This window comes from Sphaeramia orbicularis, chromosome 11, assembly GCF_902148855.1.
Source record: "Sphaeramia orbicularis chromosome 11, fSphaOr1.1, whole genome shotgun sequence".
Classification (NCBI taxonomy): domain Eukaryota; kingdom Metazoa; phylum Chordata; class Actinopteri; order Kurtiformes; family Apogonidae; genus Sphaeramia; species Sphaeramia orbicularis.
Window position 1 is genome coordinate 22,820,258 of NC_043967.1, and position 17,145 is coordinate 22,837,402.

The 17,145-nt window shown below is 38.0% G+C and overlaps 1 protein-coding gene across 8 annotated transcripts in view; it reads left to right on the top strand.

The window, feature by feature from the left end:
• Positions 1-17,145, top strand: part of col16a1 (collagen, type XVI, alpha 1) — a 144,569-nt gene that overhangs the window by 99,097 nt on the left and 28,327 nt on the right. For 7 of the 8 annotated variants that reach the window (XM_030147680.1, XM_030147681.1, XM_030147683.1 and 4 more), the window contains 26 exons: positions 85-123; positions 426-470; positions 583-618; positions 707-829; positions 1,504-1,539; positions 1,979-2,014; positions 3,432-3,563; positions 3,889-3,933; positions 4,278-4,313; positions 4,403-4,456; positions 4,574-4,624; positions 4,712-4,855; positions 6,930-6,965; positions 7,669-7,776; positions 8,502-8,624; positions 8,711-8,764; positions 8,872-8,913; positions 9,932-9,967; positions 10,042-10,095; positions 10,208-10,276; positions 10,493-10,546; positions 10,943-10,969; positions 12,156-12,212; positions 12,467-12,511; positions 12,661-12,732; positions 13,520-13,573. In XM_030147680.1, the coding sequence (XP_030003540.1) occupies positions 85-123; positions 426-470; positions 583-618; positions 707-829; positions 1,504-1,539; positions 1,979-2,014; positions 3,432-3,563; positions 3,889-3,933; positions 4,278-4,313; positions 4,403-4,456; positions 4,574-4,624; positions 4,712-4,855; positions 6,930-6,965; positions 7,669-7,776; positions 8,502-8,624; positions 8,711-8,764; positions 8,872-8,913; positions 9,932-9,967; positions 10,042-10,095; positions 10,208-10,276; positions 10,493-10,546; positions 10,943-10,969; positions 12,156-12,212; positions 12,467-12,511; positions 12,661-12,732; positions 13,520-13,573 (1,608 nt within the window). The remainder of the gene's footprint in view (positions 1-84; positions 124-425; positions 471-582; positions 619-706; positions 830-1,503; positions 1,540-1,978; positions 2,015-3,431; positions 3,564-3,888; positions 3,934-4,277; positions 4,314-4,402; positions 4,457-4,573; positions 4,625-4,711; positions 4,856-6,929; positions 6,966-7,668; positions 7,777-8,501; positions 8,625-8,710; positions 8,765-8,871; positions 8,914-9,931; positions 9,968-10,041; positions 10,096-10,207; positions 10,277-10,492; positions 10,547-10,942; positions 10,970-12,155; positions 12,213-12,466; positions 12,512-12,660; positions 12,733-13,519; positions 13,574-17,145) is intronic. The other variant, XM_030147682.1, reaches the window with a different exon arrangement.

Genomic DNA, 17,145 nt, shown 5'->3' on the forward strand with positions numbered 1-17,145 from the left:
GTGCAGCTTTTATTGCCCTTTACAAAAGCCTAAAATCTTCTTAAGAAAAGTATTTCAAGAGATATATTTACTTGTGCCCCTCAGGGCCCTCCTGGTCCACCGGGTGGTGCAAAAGGAGACAAGGTAGGTTTACCTTTTATTATATAACGTATTGTATATACTTCTCGTTGTATGTGTGTTCACTTGGGCTGTTTTTGAAATGACAAAAAATAAAGAAATCAAAGTACAGGGTAGATCTTGAAAGGATGGGCCATATGGGTAAAAATTTACAGATACAGATGAACTGTGTTGATCCCCAGGGGGAAATTCACTATGATGACAATAAAACGTTTATTTTCAGTTGATGTCAATGTCTTTAATCACCTTCTTTAAGCTGAAGGCGAGCCTTGTTACATGTGACACATACAGTGGTTTTGTGTTGGCAGGGGGATTCAGGACTTCCAGGAGAAGATGGATTGCCAGGGGATCCAGTGAGAGACTCTTTTAAACATTGATTTGTAGTCAGTGAAGTATGCATGAGCTTCCAGTAGACGGTACTGTTACTGTTACTGGTGTGTGACTGTGATTCCACTGTTTTTATAGGGACCACGAGGACCTGCAGGGTCTAAAGGAGAGAAGGTACGGAGTTCTAAACGCTGTCTTTAACCTTTTCATCTGCGCGTCTGTGTGCTCTGTCATGCATATTTGATTTGTGTTTATACCTAAGGGTGACCCATGTGAAGTGTGCCCCACGCTGCCTGCAGACCTCAGCAATACAGTGACACTGCAGGGGAAGCCAGGTCCTAAAGGGGAGCCTGGATTACCAGGGATCAGCCAGAGAGGACTACCTGTAAGTACTGTTTAACCATATCGTCAAGTTTTAATGTATTCTAAAGTTGCCCTGAGTGTCAAGTTTAACATTTTTCTGATCTTGCTACATGTTTTATCAGTGAGTAGTAGAAACATACTGAGCTGGAGCTAACAACTGAACCTTGAGCGTGGATTTAATATATATTTAAGTTTCTTGTCATTCTGTAGGATTGTTTTGTGTTTATTTCCACCTTAGAGTCGTCCTTGCCCTTGTAACTCTTGAAGTGTTGCAGCAGCTGGAGTAGAGAAAGCGTGATATGCCATCAAATGTTTATTCCCCAAGGCAAAGGTCATTTAGTTAATGTAATCTTAACATGTCCTCCTCTCTCACTCCTTTGATTTGGGAGCCAAACTACTGTGTGTGTCTCTCTCTGTTCATTCTGCACCCACTTACCCCAGCAGGTGAGATGGGGGATGATTTGTTGGTGGGGAAAAGAGTATAAATCTGAAGCCTTATGAGATTCTCTGTGCAACGATTTCCAATAGTGCCAGCATCCATCTGTCATACCTGGTTAGGGTAGCAGGAGAAGGAGGTGGAGCACCAGAGAGGCGAGAGGGAGTTATGACCTCACTCTAACAAAGTTGAACTAACAACAATCCTCTACCTCATTCCTGCTTTTCTCTCCTCTCTTTTCTTGCTTTATTTTTTACCAGGGGCCCCAAGGTGCAGATGGCAAGTCAGGACAGAAGGTATAGAGTTCCCCCCTCGTTCATTTATTGTACAGCTTTTGGTTCATTCATATTCTGTGCAAGCATGACCTATACACACTCATCTGCATGCTCACACATTCAGATATGCTAACATCAGCACTGCAGAAGGCTAAAGCAGATGCAAGCAAACTAGCTGAACTAAACTAAACTCCAGAAGAGACCAAAGTGCACACACATTCACATGCACACACACACACTCAGCACACCTACACATGGCCACTATGCCCATATGTGCAGTACGGCTGCCAACCTGGTCAAGCAGCCACCCACACCCCAGAACACTCTGACTCCTACACACCCACTTACTCCAACATCTGCCTAATTACAATGACCAGGAAATTTGCAGCAACTCAAAGCAGACACAGAATGAGCCGATACTAATTTGTCTTGCTGCTGTGTTTTTCTGTATGTTTTCCAGGGAGAACAAGGATCAGATGGTGCTAAAGGAGAAAAGGTCAGATACATATTGGTCCTACACTTTAGTTTAAACAGCTCTTTTTCAACCACTCGTTGGATAGAGTACCCTGAGAAAGGACAAGGATTAACAGCTTTGGCTTGAAATTGAACCCAGAGCAGTGGAACACTACTGAAAGTATTTAATTAGACTGCTTTTAGCTTTGATTATGGGATGCAGTTGCTGTGGCATTGTTGATGTCACTCAATGCTTTATCACAATATGTCACAACATTTATTTCCACCTAGTATACTCAGGTTCAGATGACCTTTTTTGGACACATAATCTTGCTGAACCTAGTCTTGGCCAACTGGAGAAACTCCAGATCATAGCACTGCCCCCACAGGCTTGTACTGTAGGCACTGGGCATGATGGGTAATCACATTATGTTCACCTCCCTTCTCACCCCATTGCACCCAGGACTCATCAGACCACATGGCCTTTTTACATTGCTATATTTGGTGCATCTTAAAGTTTAACACCACTAATGGTCACCAGATCCTGGTTCAAATTACTGTTTTTCTGGAAATACTGCAAACTTTTTTTTCCCCCCAGCAGCCATTGTAGTTTCCATTACATCACTTGGACCTGCTGGTGACTGTTTACACAATATGCCTGTTAGCTAGTAAGGTTTTAGGAATAATGTAGCGTTTTGAGACAAAATACATTTCTACTCTGGTTAGGAAGTTTAACTAACATAATCATGAAAATATTTAATTTCTCAAATGCGTCACGAAACTGACTTAATTACAATAAACCGGCTAATTATACCTTAGCTACATTAGCATACGTTGGCATTATTTCTATTGGACTATCTTGACTTCTAATTAATGTGCTTATCCTTTAAACACTGTAGATTTTTAGGCTAATGCAGGGTTTAGAAGAAGAAGTTTAACTAACAAGATTGTCATTAAATTTTGTTAGTCAACTGTGTCAACAAACTTAATTACAACACAGGCACTGTTAGCATACCATAGCTACGTTTGCACATGTTAGCTTTATTTCTATTGGACTATCTATACTTCTAATTAATGTGCTCATCCATTAAATCAGGTAGAAATTACTGTTAACAAACTCAGCTGTATGGGTTAATATTTAGCAGGCAGCTAAAACTATTTTTGGCACATTTAACAGTTTTCCATTTTAGCTGGTGTTTTCAGTTAGCATTAGCTTGATGACTGTAGCCCAAGAGGCCCACCATCTTATCCAATTATGCTGTATTGTAGCTCATAGCAAAAATAAAGATACTCCACATTCTAGTTCTAGTTCTATAAAGTTTAGTCTCATTTATGTCTTGTTTGTATCCTTATGTGCATCTGTCTTAATAACATAGTTTTCTTGTTGCTAAAGTAATATGGGAAGCTAGTACCTTAATGGTATTATCCTTGACCCATGTTTTTTCGTTCACATTCTTTAGGGTGAACCTTGTTCTGTGTGCCCCACACTTGGCGAATTACCTGCTAACTTGCTCTCCAGCGGCGCCATGACCCAAAACCTGAAGCTGAAGGGCGAGAAAGGAGAGCCTGGGATTGGACAGAAAGGGGAGCAAGTAAGTCTCGCTGTGCTACGTTATGTTGAAATTAGAATTAATGTAGCTGTACCTCAGAATAAACAACAAGAGTTCCAAAATGCTCATAAATACTTCCAAGGTGAAAACAATAACAAACAGTCTTATCTTGGTAGAGTTTAAGGACTTTGGTTTACAATGAGATATAGCCTAGCGTACATAGTGTTGGAAAACTGATGTGGTAATTGTTGGGTTTGACTACACATCTATTTCTGATTTCCTTTGCTTTGTGTGTTTGCTTGGATGTGTGAACAGTGATAAGCACCTTCATTAAAGTGATGCATTGTCTACTTGTTCTGCTCTACAGGGAGAGGCAGGAAGCGCAGGCTCACCTGGCCTTAACGGAGAGAAGGTAAGTAACATAAAAGGAAACAGGCCCAAGAGTAGGTCACCTCAATAACAGGCTGTTAAAGGCTCATACAAGGTGAACCCGGCACGTTGTTGAATGAGCCTCTTAATAGACTTATAAGATAGATAATCACAGCAGGGCACTCATTTTAGGGCCTAAAACTGTGTGCTTTGGGGATTTTACACAGCGGAGATCTTATTAGTAAAAAGCCAAGGTAACGAGAAACCAAAATCACTTGACACGGTTGCCTGTAGGATACACATTATTATGAAAAGTGAATTTAAAACAGCCATTCATTTTTATCAATTTGTGAAATTCAGATGGTGATTTATTTTACTTGTCTGCAGGGTAGCACGGGGAGTAAAGGAGCTGACGGTAAGCCGGTAAGTGAAGTTTCAGCTAATTGAAACTGAAGATCTTGCTTTACATTCTGATTCGTGTTTCTATGAAGTGAAATATGTCCATACAACAGGGAAAAACTGGACCCAGAGGACCCATAGGGAAGGATGGGCCCAAAGGTGCAAAGGTGAGAGTGTAGAGTGGAATACTTAATTATTTAATAGAAGGTTTGGTGCACGTTTTGAAGGAAAATACTATTTAGTTTGTACTTTATCATTATAATACTACATTTGTGTGTTGACAGGGTGAACAGGGACTTCCTGGTCTTGGCATTCCTGGCCTCAAGGGTGAGAAGGTAAGTGTGGACTCATATATTCCATCTTGCATCTTTTAGTTTGATGTTTATGTGAAGTAACCTTCCTGATATGTTGCCATTTACCAGGGCGAGTGTGGTGTGTGTCAGCCATTGGAAGTTGGCAGTGGACACTCAAATGTTAAAGTGCCTGAGGGAGAAAAAGGTGCACAAGGCGAACCAGGTCCTCCAGGGCCTGCCGGACCTCCAGGCCTTGGAGCCGAAGGCAAACAGGTGTGTTTTGTGCGGAAGGAAAGACAACGCTTACATTCATATTTGTACACAGAAAACTTAAGATGTCTTATGAAGATACACGTGTGACTAGTTTTAAAACTCACTATATTATGAAATTAATATCACTTCATGAAGTTCCTCAGTCTCATTAGAATTATTCTTGTGAAAAAGTGGTATTATATAGTCTGGCCATAAGTTACTGGAGGATACCCAGCTAGTGTGTAGCAACGTGATTTGTGGCTTAATAAAGTATTTCCTCTCATCAAAAAAATACCTTCTCCTCGAAGTAATGAGGAAAATGTTAGGTTAACACTACTGTTAACCAATTTGGGTAAGTGGCAGAGCATGACAATAACACAGAAGATGAGTATACATTTGTTAAAAATATCAAGGTCACCAATAGAACACTGAAAGATCATGACTGTGTAGGTTTTCATTTGCCCAGGTCATCATTCTTCTTGGTAGTTCTTCTCAGTTCAACTGGACTGCTAAACCAGCTAAACAAGTCCAGTTAAACCAAGAAGAACTACCAAGAAAAAATTTAAAGATCATCCTTTTCTTTTTTTTTTTCCCATACTGACATAAAAGAGGTCTTGATTAAAATTCATTACAACCATAAAAAGCGATTAACTATATATGTTTCAGTTGTTAATTGAGTCTTAAGTGTTTTAGCTTTAGTGTTAGGCAAAATCAGAAAAGCATTATATGATACCAACCTTCAGATGAGGAAAGATCAGTGTTTCTCAAAGCTTTCCTGTTTCTCCATGAGATACTAGTATGATGCTCAGGAGCAAAACAACCTGGGACTTTTTACAAAATCTCTGCTTTTCAACCTGCCATTAAATTATTAGTCTTCCATGGAATCATTTTATTTTTTTATTTATAAAGTTTATTGATAAGGACAATGCAAATTACATAGTATAACTTCTACCTGTTACAAACAAGCTATAATAACTGATAATTGACATAAAGAGATTATAGCTATTGCTAGTTTCTATCTCCAGTCCCTGGTCAGGCTTTTAAGAAAGAAAGAAAGAAAAGTAAAGAACATTTAAGGTTGCAAAAAAAATTACATGCTACAAATATATATATATATATATATATATATATATATATATATATATATATATATATATATATATATATATATATATATATATTCACACACACACACACACATACACACACACACATCAAAGTTACATAAAATTACAATAAAATCTGAATCATTAAAAATGCTCACATCTCTGATTTTGCTTTAGCCAGCCTTTCACGCATTTATTAAAAGTTTTTATATCTTGTGTTAAATTTATTTCTGTCGGCAGTGTGTTCGACATTTGAGAGCCTTTTATAGAGAAAGTTGACTGCTCCATCGAGGTCTTTTGATGTGCAATTTTACTTCATATTTAGTTATCTACTTCCTTTCTTGTCTGGTCACAATGGTATATATACTATAAGTGTATAGTAGTACAATATGTATTGTCACCATTTTTGAACTTACAATTTATGTTCTTCAGTATTATGCTACTGTGCTATTATAGCAAGTTGTTTTAGTACATTTCTATGTATATGTATGATGTAAAACAATGACAGCATCTCTCAACAGTTGAGCTGTTCAATTGAAATCTGAAGTGCTTACAGAACAGCTGTCAGTACGATCTAACTTCATAATAGAAATCACATTATACAAATTCCCTGAAGCCACAGTAGTTTCCACTGTTTTGCCACAATGAAAGAGATTATTCAGCGTTTGAATGAGTGAAAAGTCTGAAATGCTGAAGGATTTCACCCCAAGGGTGCATCAGCCACTAATGTTTATTGAACAAACAGGATCTGCAGTGATTCTCCTCTCACCACAGAATCACTGCTAAGTGTAATAAATCTCTGTTGGATTCTGTCACCCACCCCAATTACATGCCTTGTGTTTATACTGTTAGCTTTATGTCAACAGTTATTTTCACTTAAATGGATACACGCTTTGCACAGTACCTGCAGATGAGCTTGTGCATGTGAACCTGCATACTGTACGTGTGTCAGCATGCATTTCTACATCACGTTTTATTTGCTTACACAGGGCCTGCAGGGTGTTGCTGGCGCTAAAGGAGAAAAGGTAAATTTCTTATTCGTACTTAGTCACACTGTCAAAGCTGCTCTGCATATGTGATGTATTCTGACACATAGTATGTCCCAGGAATGATACAGCAAAAACTGAACACCACATTAAATATTTGTGTTGTCAGCTATAAATTTAAAACTAACTAATGGATGTCTCTTGGTCTCCTGGTGTGTTTTTTAAATAACTCAGTGTCTACATAACAAAGTAGTCTACCTTGAATAACCTAGTAGCTAACCTGGAGGAATGAGACCATTTGGAATCAGTGGAGACTATTAGAGCGAGAGTCACTTCGTTAAAGTGAGGAGAGACCAAATATGTCTCCAGGAAAATGTAAAATTAATCTAACGTGATGCATTAAGCAATATTTGTATGAATCTCAAGTAAAGGTTTAGGGGTTTGGGTCAGTAAGTTTATCATGACTTTATCCAAAAAAATGAAATTACACTCATCCTCTTCCTATTTTTGCATGATTATTTGTTGGATTTCAATGTAGTTGACAGCTCAGTTGTGGTTTTTCCAGGCAGATGCTGTTGTAGAACATTTAATCTATACATAAAATCAGATTAGCTGATAGTATTAGACTGGCAAGTATATTTCTTTTCCACCTCTTAAAAGTAAAGCAGTGTGAAAACTATATAAAGATTATTGTCAGCACCTTTAGAGATAATTTTCCTTTTTTTTTTTTTTTTTTTACCAGGGTGACCAAGGAGAGCAAGGAGAAAAAGGCTTAGACGGAGCTCCTGGAGCCCCGGGACTGCCTGGAGAGTCTGGCCAGGATGGAATAATGGGCTTAAAGGGAGAGAAGGTAGATAGCAGAGTTATTACTGTACTGATATTTGTAATTGTTTTTTTTTTTTTTCTTTTTGTAATCTTTCACTTCTTTTTTTGATTAGTTTTAGTTATCCAAGTTTTCCAAGAACATTAGAAGTTAAATTTTTTCAAGTATTGTGAATTAACCTTTAGGGGCTGAAAAAAAAGGTTGAATAAAGCAGTATGTGCTATGAAATATTATTTTTAAAATGTTTATTAAAGTTCCCATATTGTACAAAGACACTTTATTCTTGAACGCAAGGACCATTAATATCGCTAAAAACACAGGAGAGCTTGATAATGAAAACCCAAAGCAAAACCAAAACCAAACTGTAAATGAAAGTAATATTACTTGCAGTTCTTTTTGTTTTGGTTCCATGGGTCTGTATTTTGTAGTAGTGTTTTTGAAGACTAATTTTTTACTTTTATTTCATTCAGTATTAGTTTCAGTTTTAGTCGTAGCTTAAGTGTAATAAAGGTGAGACTGTAAATACGGTCTAAACGCTTAATTTGTGTTTAACAGTATCTTGGCCTCATCTTATTATGCATCTGTGGACCACTTTGAAAACAAGTTTTGTTTTGTTAAATGGTTGCCACATTGACAAGAGACATTTCTTAATGGATGATTCCTTTGAGCAGATTTCCATCCAGGAGCGCAGATGTTACTGATACTTCCAAAAGGATACTGTGTCATGGTGCTCATGTGTTGTGATTTGCCAGGGTGATGCTTGCACCAGCTGTCCAACTCTTGGTGCTGCATTGGGTGATGGTGTGGCTGTCCCGGGACCCAAAGGAGAGAGAGGAGAACCTGGTCCTGCAGGAGAAGGGAAGCCTGGCAAAAACGTGAGAAAATGATATGAGGAGAATGTGACTTAGTACCTCGTCTACTATAAACCTTCCTTACGATCAATTTATTACTCTCCTGCTAGGGAAAACCTGGGTTACCAGGTTTGCAGGGGCCCGCTGGTCCCAAAGGAAGCAAGGTATGAATGACCAATCACATTACTCATCATTATATTCCTTAAAATGCAGATGTATGCTCATGTATCACTTACAGTTTTTAATCGATATCGCCCTGTTCCCCCTGTAGGGAGAACCTGGACTCGAAGGAGTGGGCCTTCCAGGACCACAAGTACGGCAGATGTGTCCTAAAACCACATCTGGATAATTAAAGACATTTTATGAGAACTGCTAATGCAGCATTGTTACACACAGCTTGCACACACAGTTTCCATGTAGATACAGTCCTGCTGTGGTCTCTGTAATGAACCCCATATCCTTCTATGATATCACAGTTTAACATTTTCCTTCCTTTCAGAGTTAATGACAACAAGAGACACATGGCAGTAAATCTAAAAACAGTGCAGGGCCGTAATGTTTTCACTGCATTCTTTGTCGATACAAAGAACTGATCAACAAATATTGTCTAATTGTATTTTTTACAAGCAGAAGTGCATCACAATATATTAACACCAATCAGCCATAACATTTTAATGACTGAAAGGTGAAGTGGCAATAATGTGGATTATTACGTTAGATTGGGATATTTCAAAAGGTCCAGTATATGAGGTAGAAAGTGAATATTTAATCTGAAATGTTGATGTGTTAGGAAATGGAAAAATGGGGACCCAATTATTATGACTCATAACTGCAGATCTTTTCGTGCATTCCCAGTTTTGCAGTGGTAAATACCTTACCAAAAATGGTCCAAGGATGGACATCCCGATTTCAATCAATCATCTGCTGATATGCCGGACGAAGAATATCCGATTCATGGAGGCCCCATGTTGAAACTTACTGGACTTAAAGGATTTTTTTCTATGATCTTGTTGCCAGATACCACAGCATACCATTGGAGGACTCAGTGGTACTTGGCACAGTGGTCGTAAAGTTGTATTTCCACAGATGCCTAATTCGGTGTAGATCCATTTGTCCTTTGCTAGATCACTTTTGGTAAGGTTGTAACTACTGCAGACCAGGAACATTCAACAAGACCTGCAGTTCTGAGATGCTCTGACCCAGTCATTTAACCGTCACAATTTAGTTCTTGTCAGAGTCACTCACACAAATCCAACCCACTGAAACTTAACCTAACCTAACCTAACTAACTTCTTTGTTTTTGGGGTTTTTTTTCATATAAAATGTCCTAGGGTGAAGAGGGACCAAGAGGACTTCCTGGACTTCCTGTAAGTTTCTCTAAAGCCCTCTTTCGCCACACTCCCTCTTGTTAATTTTGGCCTAAATTGAAAGTTTTGTGCAGGGACCTCGTGGTGACAGAGGACTGACTGGCCCTGATGGCCCTGTAGGGGAGAAGGTAATTGCAGTTTAAAAAAAAAAAAGCCTGGCTGGAGCCCGGCTCATTTTTGCAGTATGCAATCAAATGAACAGCATGAAACATATTTACACTGAGTATTTTCTTTTAACAGGGCTCCAGTGGAGAAACTGGACCTCCAGGACCACAGGGCCCAATGGGAGTTGGAGTAGCAGGACCTCCGGTATGATATATATATATATATATATATATATATATATATATATATATATATGTATATATATATATATATATATGTATATATATATATAATACTGTTATTTATTTTTTTTTTTTTTGACTATGCATATAGGCATAAACTCATATATCTGCTTTCCATCGAATGTACTTGTACACTGAATTTTTACATACTGTGTCCTATTTACCTTTTAACCCACAGGGCAAAGAGGGTGCACGAGGGGTTACGGGGTTGCCAGGAGCTGATGGCAGACCTGTGAGTTGTCTTGTTCCTTTATTGTCTAAAGTGTGTTCCCATAATTGCAATTACATTTTTGTTGTGCATGTGCATCAGTAATTTGAAGACATGCAAAAGAAATTTAAGTGGCAAGCTAGAGTTGCTCCCTCTTTGTTAGCGTCTATTCAGAGTTTTAATTTTCTTTGAGCTTCTTTGGGAATTGTCCTTGATTTAGGCATCATTTGTAACCAAGGATGTCTGCCTCGATCCATAACAGAGGCAATGTCTGCTTCCATCTCATCCTCTGTCCCCTGATCTACGCTCAGCTCACTGCCCCGTGAGCTTTCTTCTGGAACAACAAAGCAAGAGTAACTAAATGTTTGTGTGCCTCTCTCAGTTTGTGTGTGTGCTTTGTGCTGTCTCCTTCTCTTGCAGGGACGTGATGGAGCTAAGGGGGACAAGGTAAGTCTACCGTTTTGTTTGGATGAAGGGATCTGCAGGGGTTTGAATATAAAGGAATGGAACAGATGGTAATCGCAAGAGATGGTTCAACACCCCCCCACACCTCACACACACACACATATGCACACACATATGCACACAAACACACACACACAAGCACACACACACATGCACACACCGGCCTCGGGGCACACATAGAGTAGCAGTGGAGGTGACAAGTGTACTGTTGCTGGCAGACAAGAGGAGTTTGGGGGCTTTAAGAGAGAGTGTGTGAGACTATTAATTACCGCATTCATCAGAGCCACCAGTCCAGACTGTCACTGAGAGGGTGGGAGAGATGAAGAACTGGTAGAGGCACCGCTTTAGGGTCAGGAGAGGCATAAGATGTGGGACAGGATCTTTCGTGAAGTCTGAGTTAAAGGAGGGAATTTAAGAAAGTTAAGAAAGAGAAAAAAAAAGGCCTAGAAATATTCTAACATTTTTACTAGTCTTACTTTATTGTAGTTAAACCAGTGTTTGTGCAAATAGTGGAAAAAATTGTAAATATATTGTTTTTTCTTATTACACATTCATAATTGCCGGCTTGTAATTATTGTTGTGATTTTAACTACCTGAAGAAGTTTTTTTTTGTAATACAGCCAGTTTGTTTTTTGATTTCAGTTTAGTTTTACTCTGTCTGTGTAGTTTTATTGTTATTCTGAGGAACAGATTAGTTTGAGTCTAGATTAAGGAAAGCTTTGATTTATTAAAGCTCAAAAAAGAATTATATCAAATGTGATTTGCTGAAGTTAATTACAAACATAGCAATTACAGTGCAATTTGAAGGAAAGGAAAAAACGAAGTTGATTTCAGTTTTTCACAGTTTTTATTTCCTATCTATCTATCTATCTATCTATCTATCTATCTATCTATCTATCTATCTATCTATCTATCTATCTATCTATCTATCTATCTATCTATCTATCTATCTATCTATCTAGTCTCTTTTGATAAATGACATTTGGGGGTTACATAAAAATGAACAAAAGACAAAAGAGCAAAGAATGCTCAAAGACTTTGGCTTCTCTCACAGTAAGTGGAGTATTCTAAATGTTGAATGAGGATCCACATTTGCAGCCAAGGTTTAAAACTGTGCAAAGGGTTTCACTTTATCTTTTTATGCCTCTTTTTTTAATGTATTTTTTAGGGTGAACCTGGAGAGTGCAACTGCATAATGTCAATGCACACGGGCCTAGGTGGACCTGTGAGTATATGCATCCTGAAAAATGTACTCTGTATGCACTCATACACACAAAACGCATTTAATTAATAGCATCATTTAATTTTTACAATATTTACCTCCACGCAGGAGTCTGAATCAGGGGTTATTGAGCAAAACAATCAACATTCATCCTTTGCTGTGTTCTCTCTGCATATGTCTGTGCAATTACATTAGTTGTATTATACTTAACTTTCACACGTAGCGCTACTCTGATTTTGACTACACTTGCCTTGCAGGGGGCTCCAGGAGCTTCAGGAAGCACATGGCAACCTGGCCCTCAGGTCTGATCTGTCAGCCTTATCTGATAACTTCAGTTGAAAGCTTATATTAACTTGCAAACTTTGTTTCAAAAATATCCCAGTACTCCTTTCTTCCATAATTGCCTGTGACTGTATGATACAATGTGTGACAGTCCCTTTCTATGTTGCAGGGGCCCCCAGGACCTCCTGGACCACCTGGCCCCCCTGGGCCTCAAGGTGTCCATGGAATTCAAGGACCCCAGGTAAGAGAATGGGGCAGGAGAACGGTGGAGGGGGGGGGCTCTCCTTAGTTCAATTCAGCAGCTGCTCAATTCATCTGAATTGAACTTGAAGCTACCTCTGATTCAGCTTTGGCAACTTGAGATACTCGAGAAAGGCTTTGGTATGCTTTGCAACGTGATGGGTCAGTGAAATCCACAATGTGCATGTAGGACATAAAACATGGTTTACATATAATCCAAGAGCTTGCTCAAAAAGAAGCTGAGATAACCAGGATCAGATGATGAAATGCACTAACCAATCAGATGCTTACGGCTTTAACTCATTTGGTGAGCATCTCAACAAGCTGGGCAATGTCAGTTAAGACATGAACAGTTATTTGAAGGTTTGTCTTTAAAAGAATAAAATTGTAAAAAATTAAGTAGCATACATCCAAAATCCCAATTAGACCTATTTATAGTGTTTCGGTTGAGCACACCTTCAAATAAATTGTTGCTTTGTTCTTTGCTGCAAGAGTCAAAGGTGTAACAAAGACCAGAGGTGGTGTTGGTGACTGGATGGAAGAGGTAATGTGTTTAACAATGTAATAATCAACAAAGCCATACTAGTTCTTAATGCAAATATTCACATTATTAAATGTAGCTATTTTGTTGAAGAAAATGCTAGTTTTCTAACTCATTGCAAGAAAGGGAACAGGTTTTATGACTTTGACCCTAACCCCTTTGACTTGGGTTTGACCACTGGTGGAGATGGGAGTGGCTAGCATTTGATCGGCAACAAACTAGTTCAACCTCAGTTCCTTCTTTTTAGGGTATCCCTGGAAACGACGGGATACCGGGGAATCCGGGTTTGCCTGGAAAAATCGTAAGTAAATGTAGAGAGCAAAGGAGAAGAGGGTGGCTCTTTATCTACTGATTAAAAACTGGGCCTGATGTATCAGTGATGCAAATGCGTGAACTGCTACGTATTAAAAAAGAAGGTCCTGCAAGAATAAATGTCCCCTTCATGTATAGTTTGTAATTTGAGAACACAGTTTCCAGAGAACATTAATTTCAGGAAGCAAAATATAGGAATATAAGGGCATGGTTTCATTCCAACTGTGAATATAAAATCAGCACAACCCCATCACATTTTACATTTTAAGCACAAAGACAGCTTTAGCACCGTGAAAATATACTGCGGGAGCCAGATGGAGCAAGTTTTGTTTACATCTCATCATTAGTCAGTGTAACTGTGATAACTGCTGTAGTGAACACAAATCTGTACATATACCTCCTACACACCAACATGTGCGATCTGAAATATATCGAGGAATGTATACAGATGTCACGAACTATCCTATGTGTATGTAAAGAGTGTGCATGAAAATGAGTGCAAATTCCATGTTTAGTGGCGCATCTGGCCCCAGGTAAGTTTTGTATCCTTAAATGGTCTTGTAGAGTATGTGCCGTGGACGCAGCTACGTTAGCTACGGTAAGTGCGACATCAGAGCGGGGAGATCAGATGGAGTGTGATGAAGTTACATGGCTTCAAACCGTACATGGTGACAGATTTGTTTTGTTTTTTTTCACAAGTCTGCTAATGGTTTAATTATATTAAAGGAACACCAGAGCTGATCTCTAGCCAGCACTCAAGGAGAACTTCACCTCCAGCACAGGAATTAAAGGAGTAGTTTAATGGATGGTAGGGAGGAAAATAACAGGATCTCCTCTTTTTTTAACAGGCTGATTTTTATCTCACTGCAGAAAGGTGCGGGCTTTATATATTAAGATAAGATAAAGACATATCAAACAACACCTCTTCTGTTAAACTAGCATGGCTCTGGAGAATGTTATGCATATCAACAGCTAGGGTTCATTTGTTAGAGCACAGATGAACATCCATCCCTCTGAGGAGAAATGAAGAGATCTAATAAAATTCTAGTCAGCAGGGTTGACTCCCCTTATCTACTATAAAAGTTTGACTACTGTGGAAAAGCTGTCACCCCCTTACCCTCCATATCCTCCCTTGTCCAGCTTTCGTCTGATCCTGTTGTTGAGAGAACCATCAATGCCCCTTGTCTTTCATAGTTCTGCAGGTTTTATGTCACTCAAAGTGGCAGCGCAGCACTCAGAGCCCTCAAAAATATTGTCTTTGAAATATAACAGCACATTGCTAAGAGAAATCAGGAAAAAAATATCAGCCATTTAAGATCCCTATAGAGCGTGGCAGAAGTCGAACATTGCACAGTGACATATAATTATAGAGAACCCTCTCTTGGGTAAGTCTGTTAATGCATACTACCTTGTTCTAGCACTATAACAGTCAGTGGTGTAGAGCATAAAATAGCCTTTCTAGCTAATGGCTTCAGTTTGAACAATGTCAAATGGGTTTGTAATGACTTTGAAACCAGGCCAGGTGCTATTGACACTCTTTCAATGGAAAGGGTCCCAAAGCTTTGCTAGGGAGTGAGCAGTTTTATTTATTTTAGAACTATAAATAGACTTGACTGTGACATTGTTAATGGTACTTGTACTTGTGTGTTTATATTGTATGTTTGTACAGTATGTGCGGGCAGAAAAAGTTATGCTATTTCCACATTTTACTCTGACCTTTCAAAGGTTTCTGATTATTCACTTCTCAGCAGAATCTAGTCCAAGTAGATCATTTATTGAATTTGATACTTGTATTGTATTTGTATTGTATTGTATTTATTTATTTAGCACAATAAAAACAGTGCAGGGAGGGAACGAAGCCCAAAGGGCTTGTACAGAGTTCCACTCCCATCATCTATTATAAAATAAAAAGTAGAATGTACAAACATAAGAAAACAATAATTAAACAACAATTAACAATATAGAAAACACTGAAAAAGTCAGGACAGGAGATGTTTTTTCAGTGAGTTTTTGAAAGATGTAAATGACAATATAGACTTTAGAGACATGTCTAGATTGTTCCACAATTTGGGACCTCTAAATAAAATATTAAATTGATGACCAGATGTTCGACAGAAGGGTAAATGAAGATTGTCGCTATGTCTAGTTGAGTGTAAATGTAAATCGGATGAAAAACTAAAAAATTATGAAAAGTGTCCAGAAGATCTTGCTTATTATTGATAAACTTGTGCACAAATAAACATGAGTGATAAACACTGAGTTCATGAATGGGTAGAATTGAATATTTCCTAAAAATTGGTGCAGATGGTTCGTATCTACTAGACAATGAGATTGTTCTCAGGAATCTCTTCTGGATTATCGAGAGTTTGCTAAGATAAGTTGGATAAGTTCCTGACCAGACAATATTACTTTTACTGTTTATCAGGTTGTCATGTTATTGCAGGGGTACTTAGAAGAAGCTTAAGGGGTACTTCAAATTTTTTGGGGAAAATGCATTAAATAAATCATCATGTACTGAATACAAAATAAATAATGAGAATTAATGCTGAAATATAAAACACAATATATTCATTCATATAGTAAACCACTCCTGATTTTATTTAATTTCAATATTTTTATTTTTTATATTATTATTGTCAGTCATCTTGTTTAAGCTTTGGTAACATGCTAAGAACATTTCTATTTTATGTTTATCAAGTTGAGTTAATTTGAGTAATTAGGTAATTATTTTTTTGGTGGTAAAAGGTTTATTTATTCATTAATGACTGTTTCATTTATTTTTCTTATCAATGAAAGAGGGCACTTTTCAGTTTATATTTTTCACACAAAATTTTCTTATAAAGGTGTGTTATTTTTAATATATTAAAGTTAAATATGTATTGTTTGTTTACAAAGTGTTGAAAATCAAAACAAACACCTTTAGCACAGGAACACTTTTTCCTCATTTTTTCAATCAAAAATGCTGAAGTGAGAGTTGAGGGTACTTGGCTTAAAATATATTTCAGGGGGTGCTTCACTGTAAAAAGTTTGAGAACCACTTATTGTGTCCTCAAACTCACTGTTTAGGGGCAGGAAACAGTTCAACTGTCCACAAAGGTTTCTGTACTTTTGGGTGCCATAAATAGTTGTCGGTAAACATGAAAGTAACATTAAAATAATAAACATATACTCACCATTAACTACTTGCTTATTAACATGCTTGTATGTCATTTTTGCTTTTTATTAGTCATTTTATTTGACTGTATTTCAAGTAAGAACTTTCTCCCAGTAACCACATAACTCATACCAACAATTCCCATATTTACTGTCAAAAAGCAGTAATTCATTTGCTGTGGAGGGGGAAATTATTAGTTTATGGGTTAGAATCTGATCTGTAGAATAGACATAGAGAATACTAGAAGTGTGTTTTCATTCACTGATGTAATCCGTTCATTTTCTGTAACCGCTTAATCCTCTGGAGGGTTCCACAGTCTGCCTTTGCTCTGTGTAAGCTAGGTTGTCGTTGATTCATCACAAGGCTGATATACATAGAGGAAGGACTATTCACTCTCACATTTACAA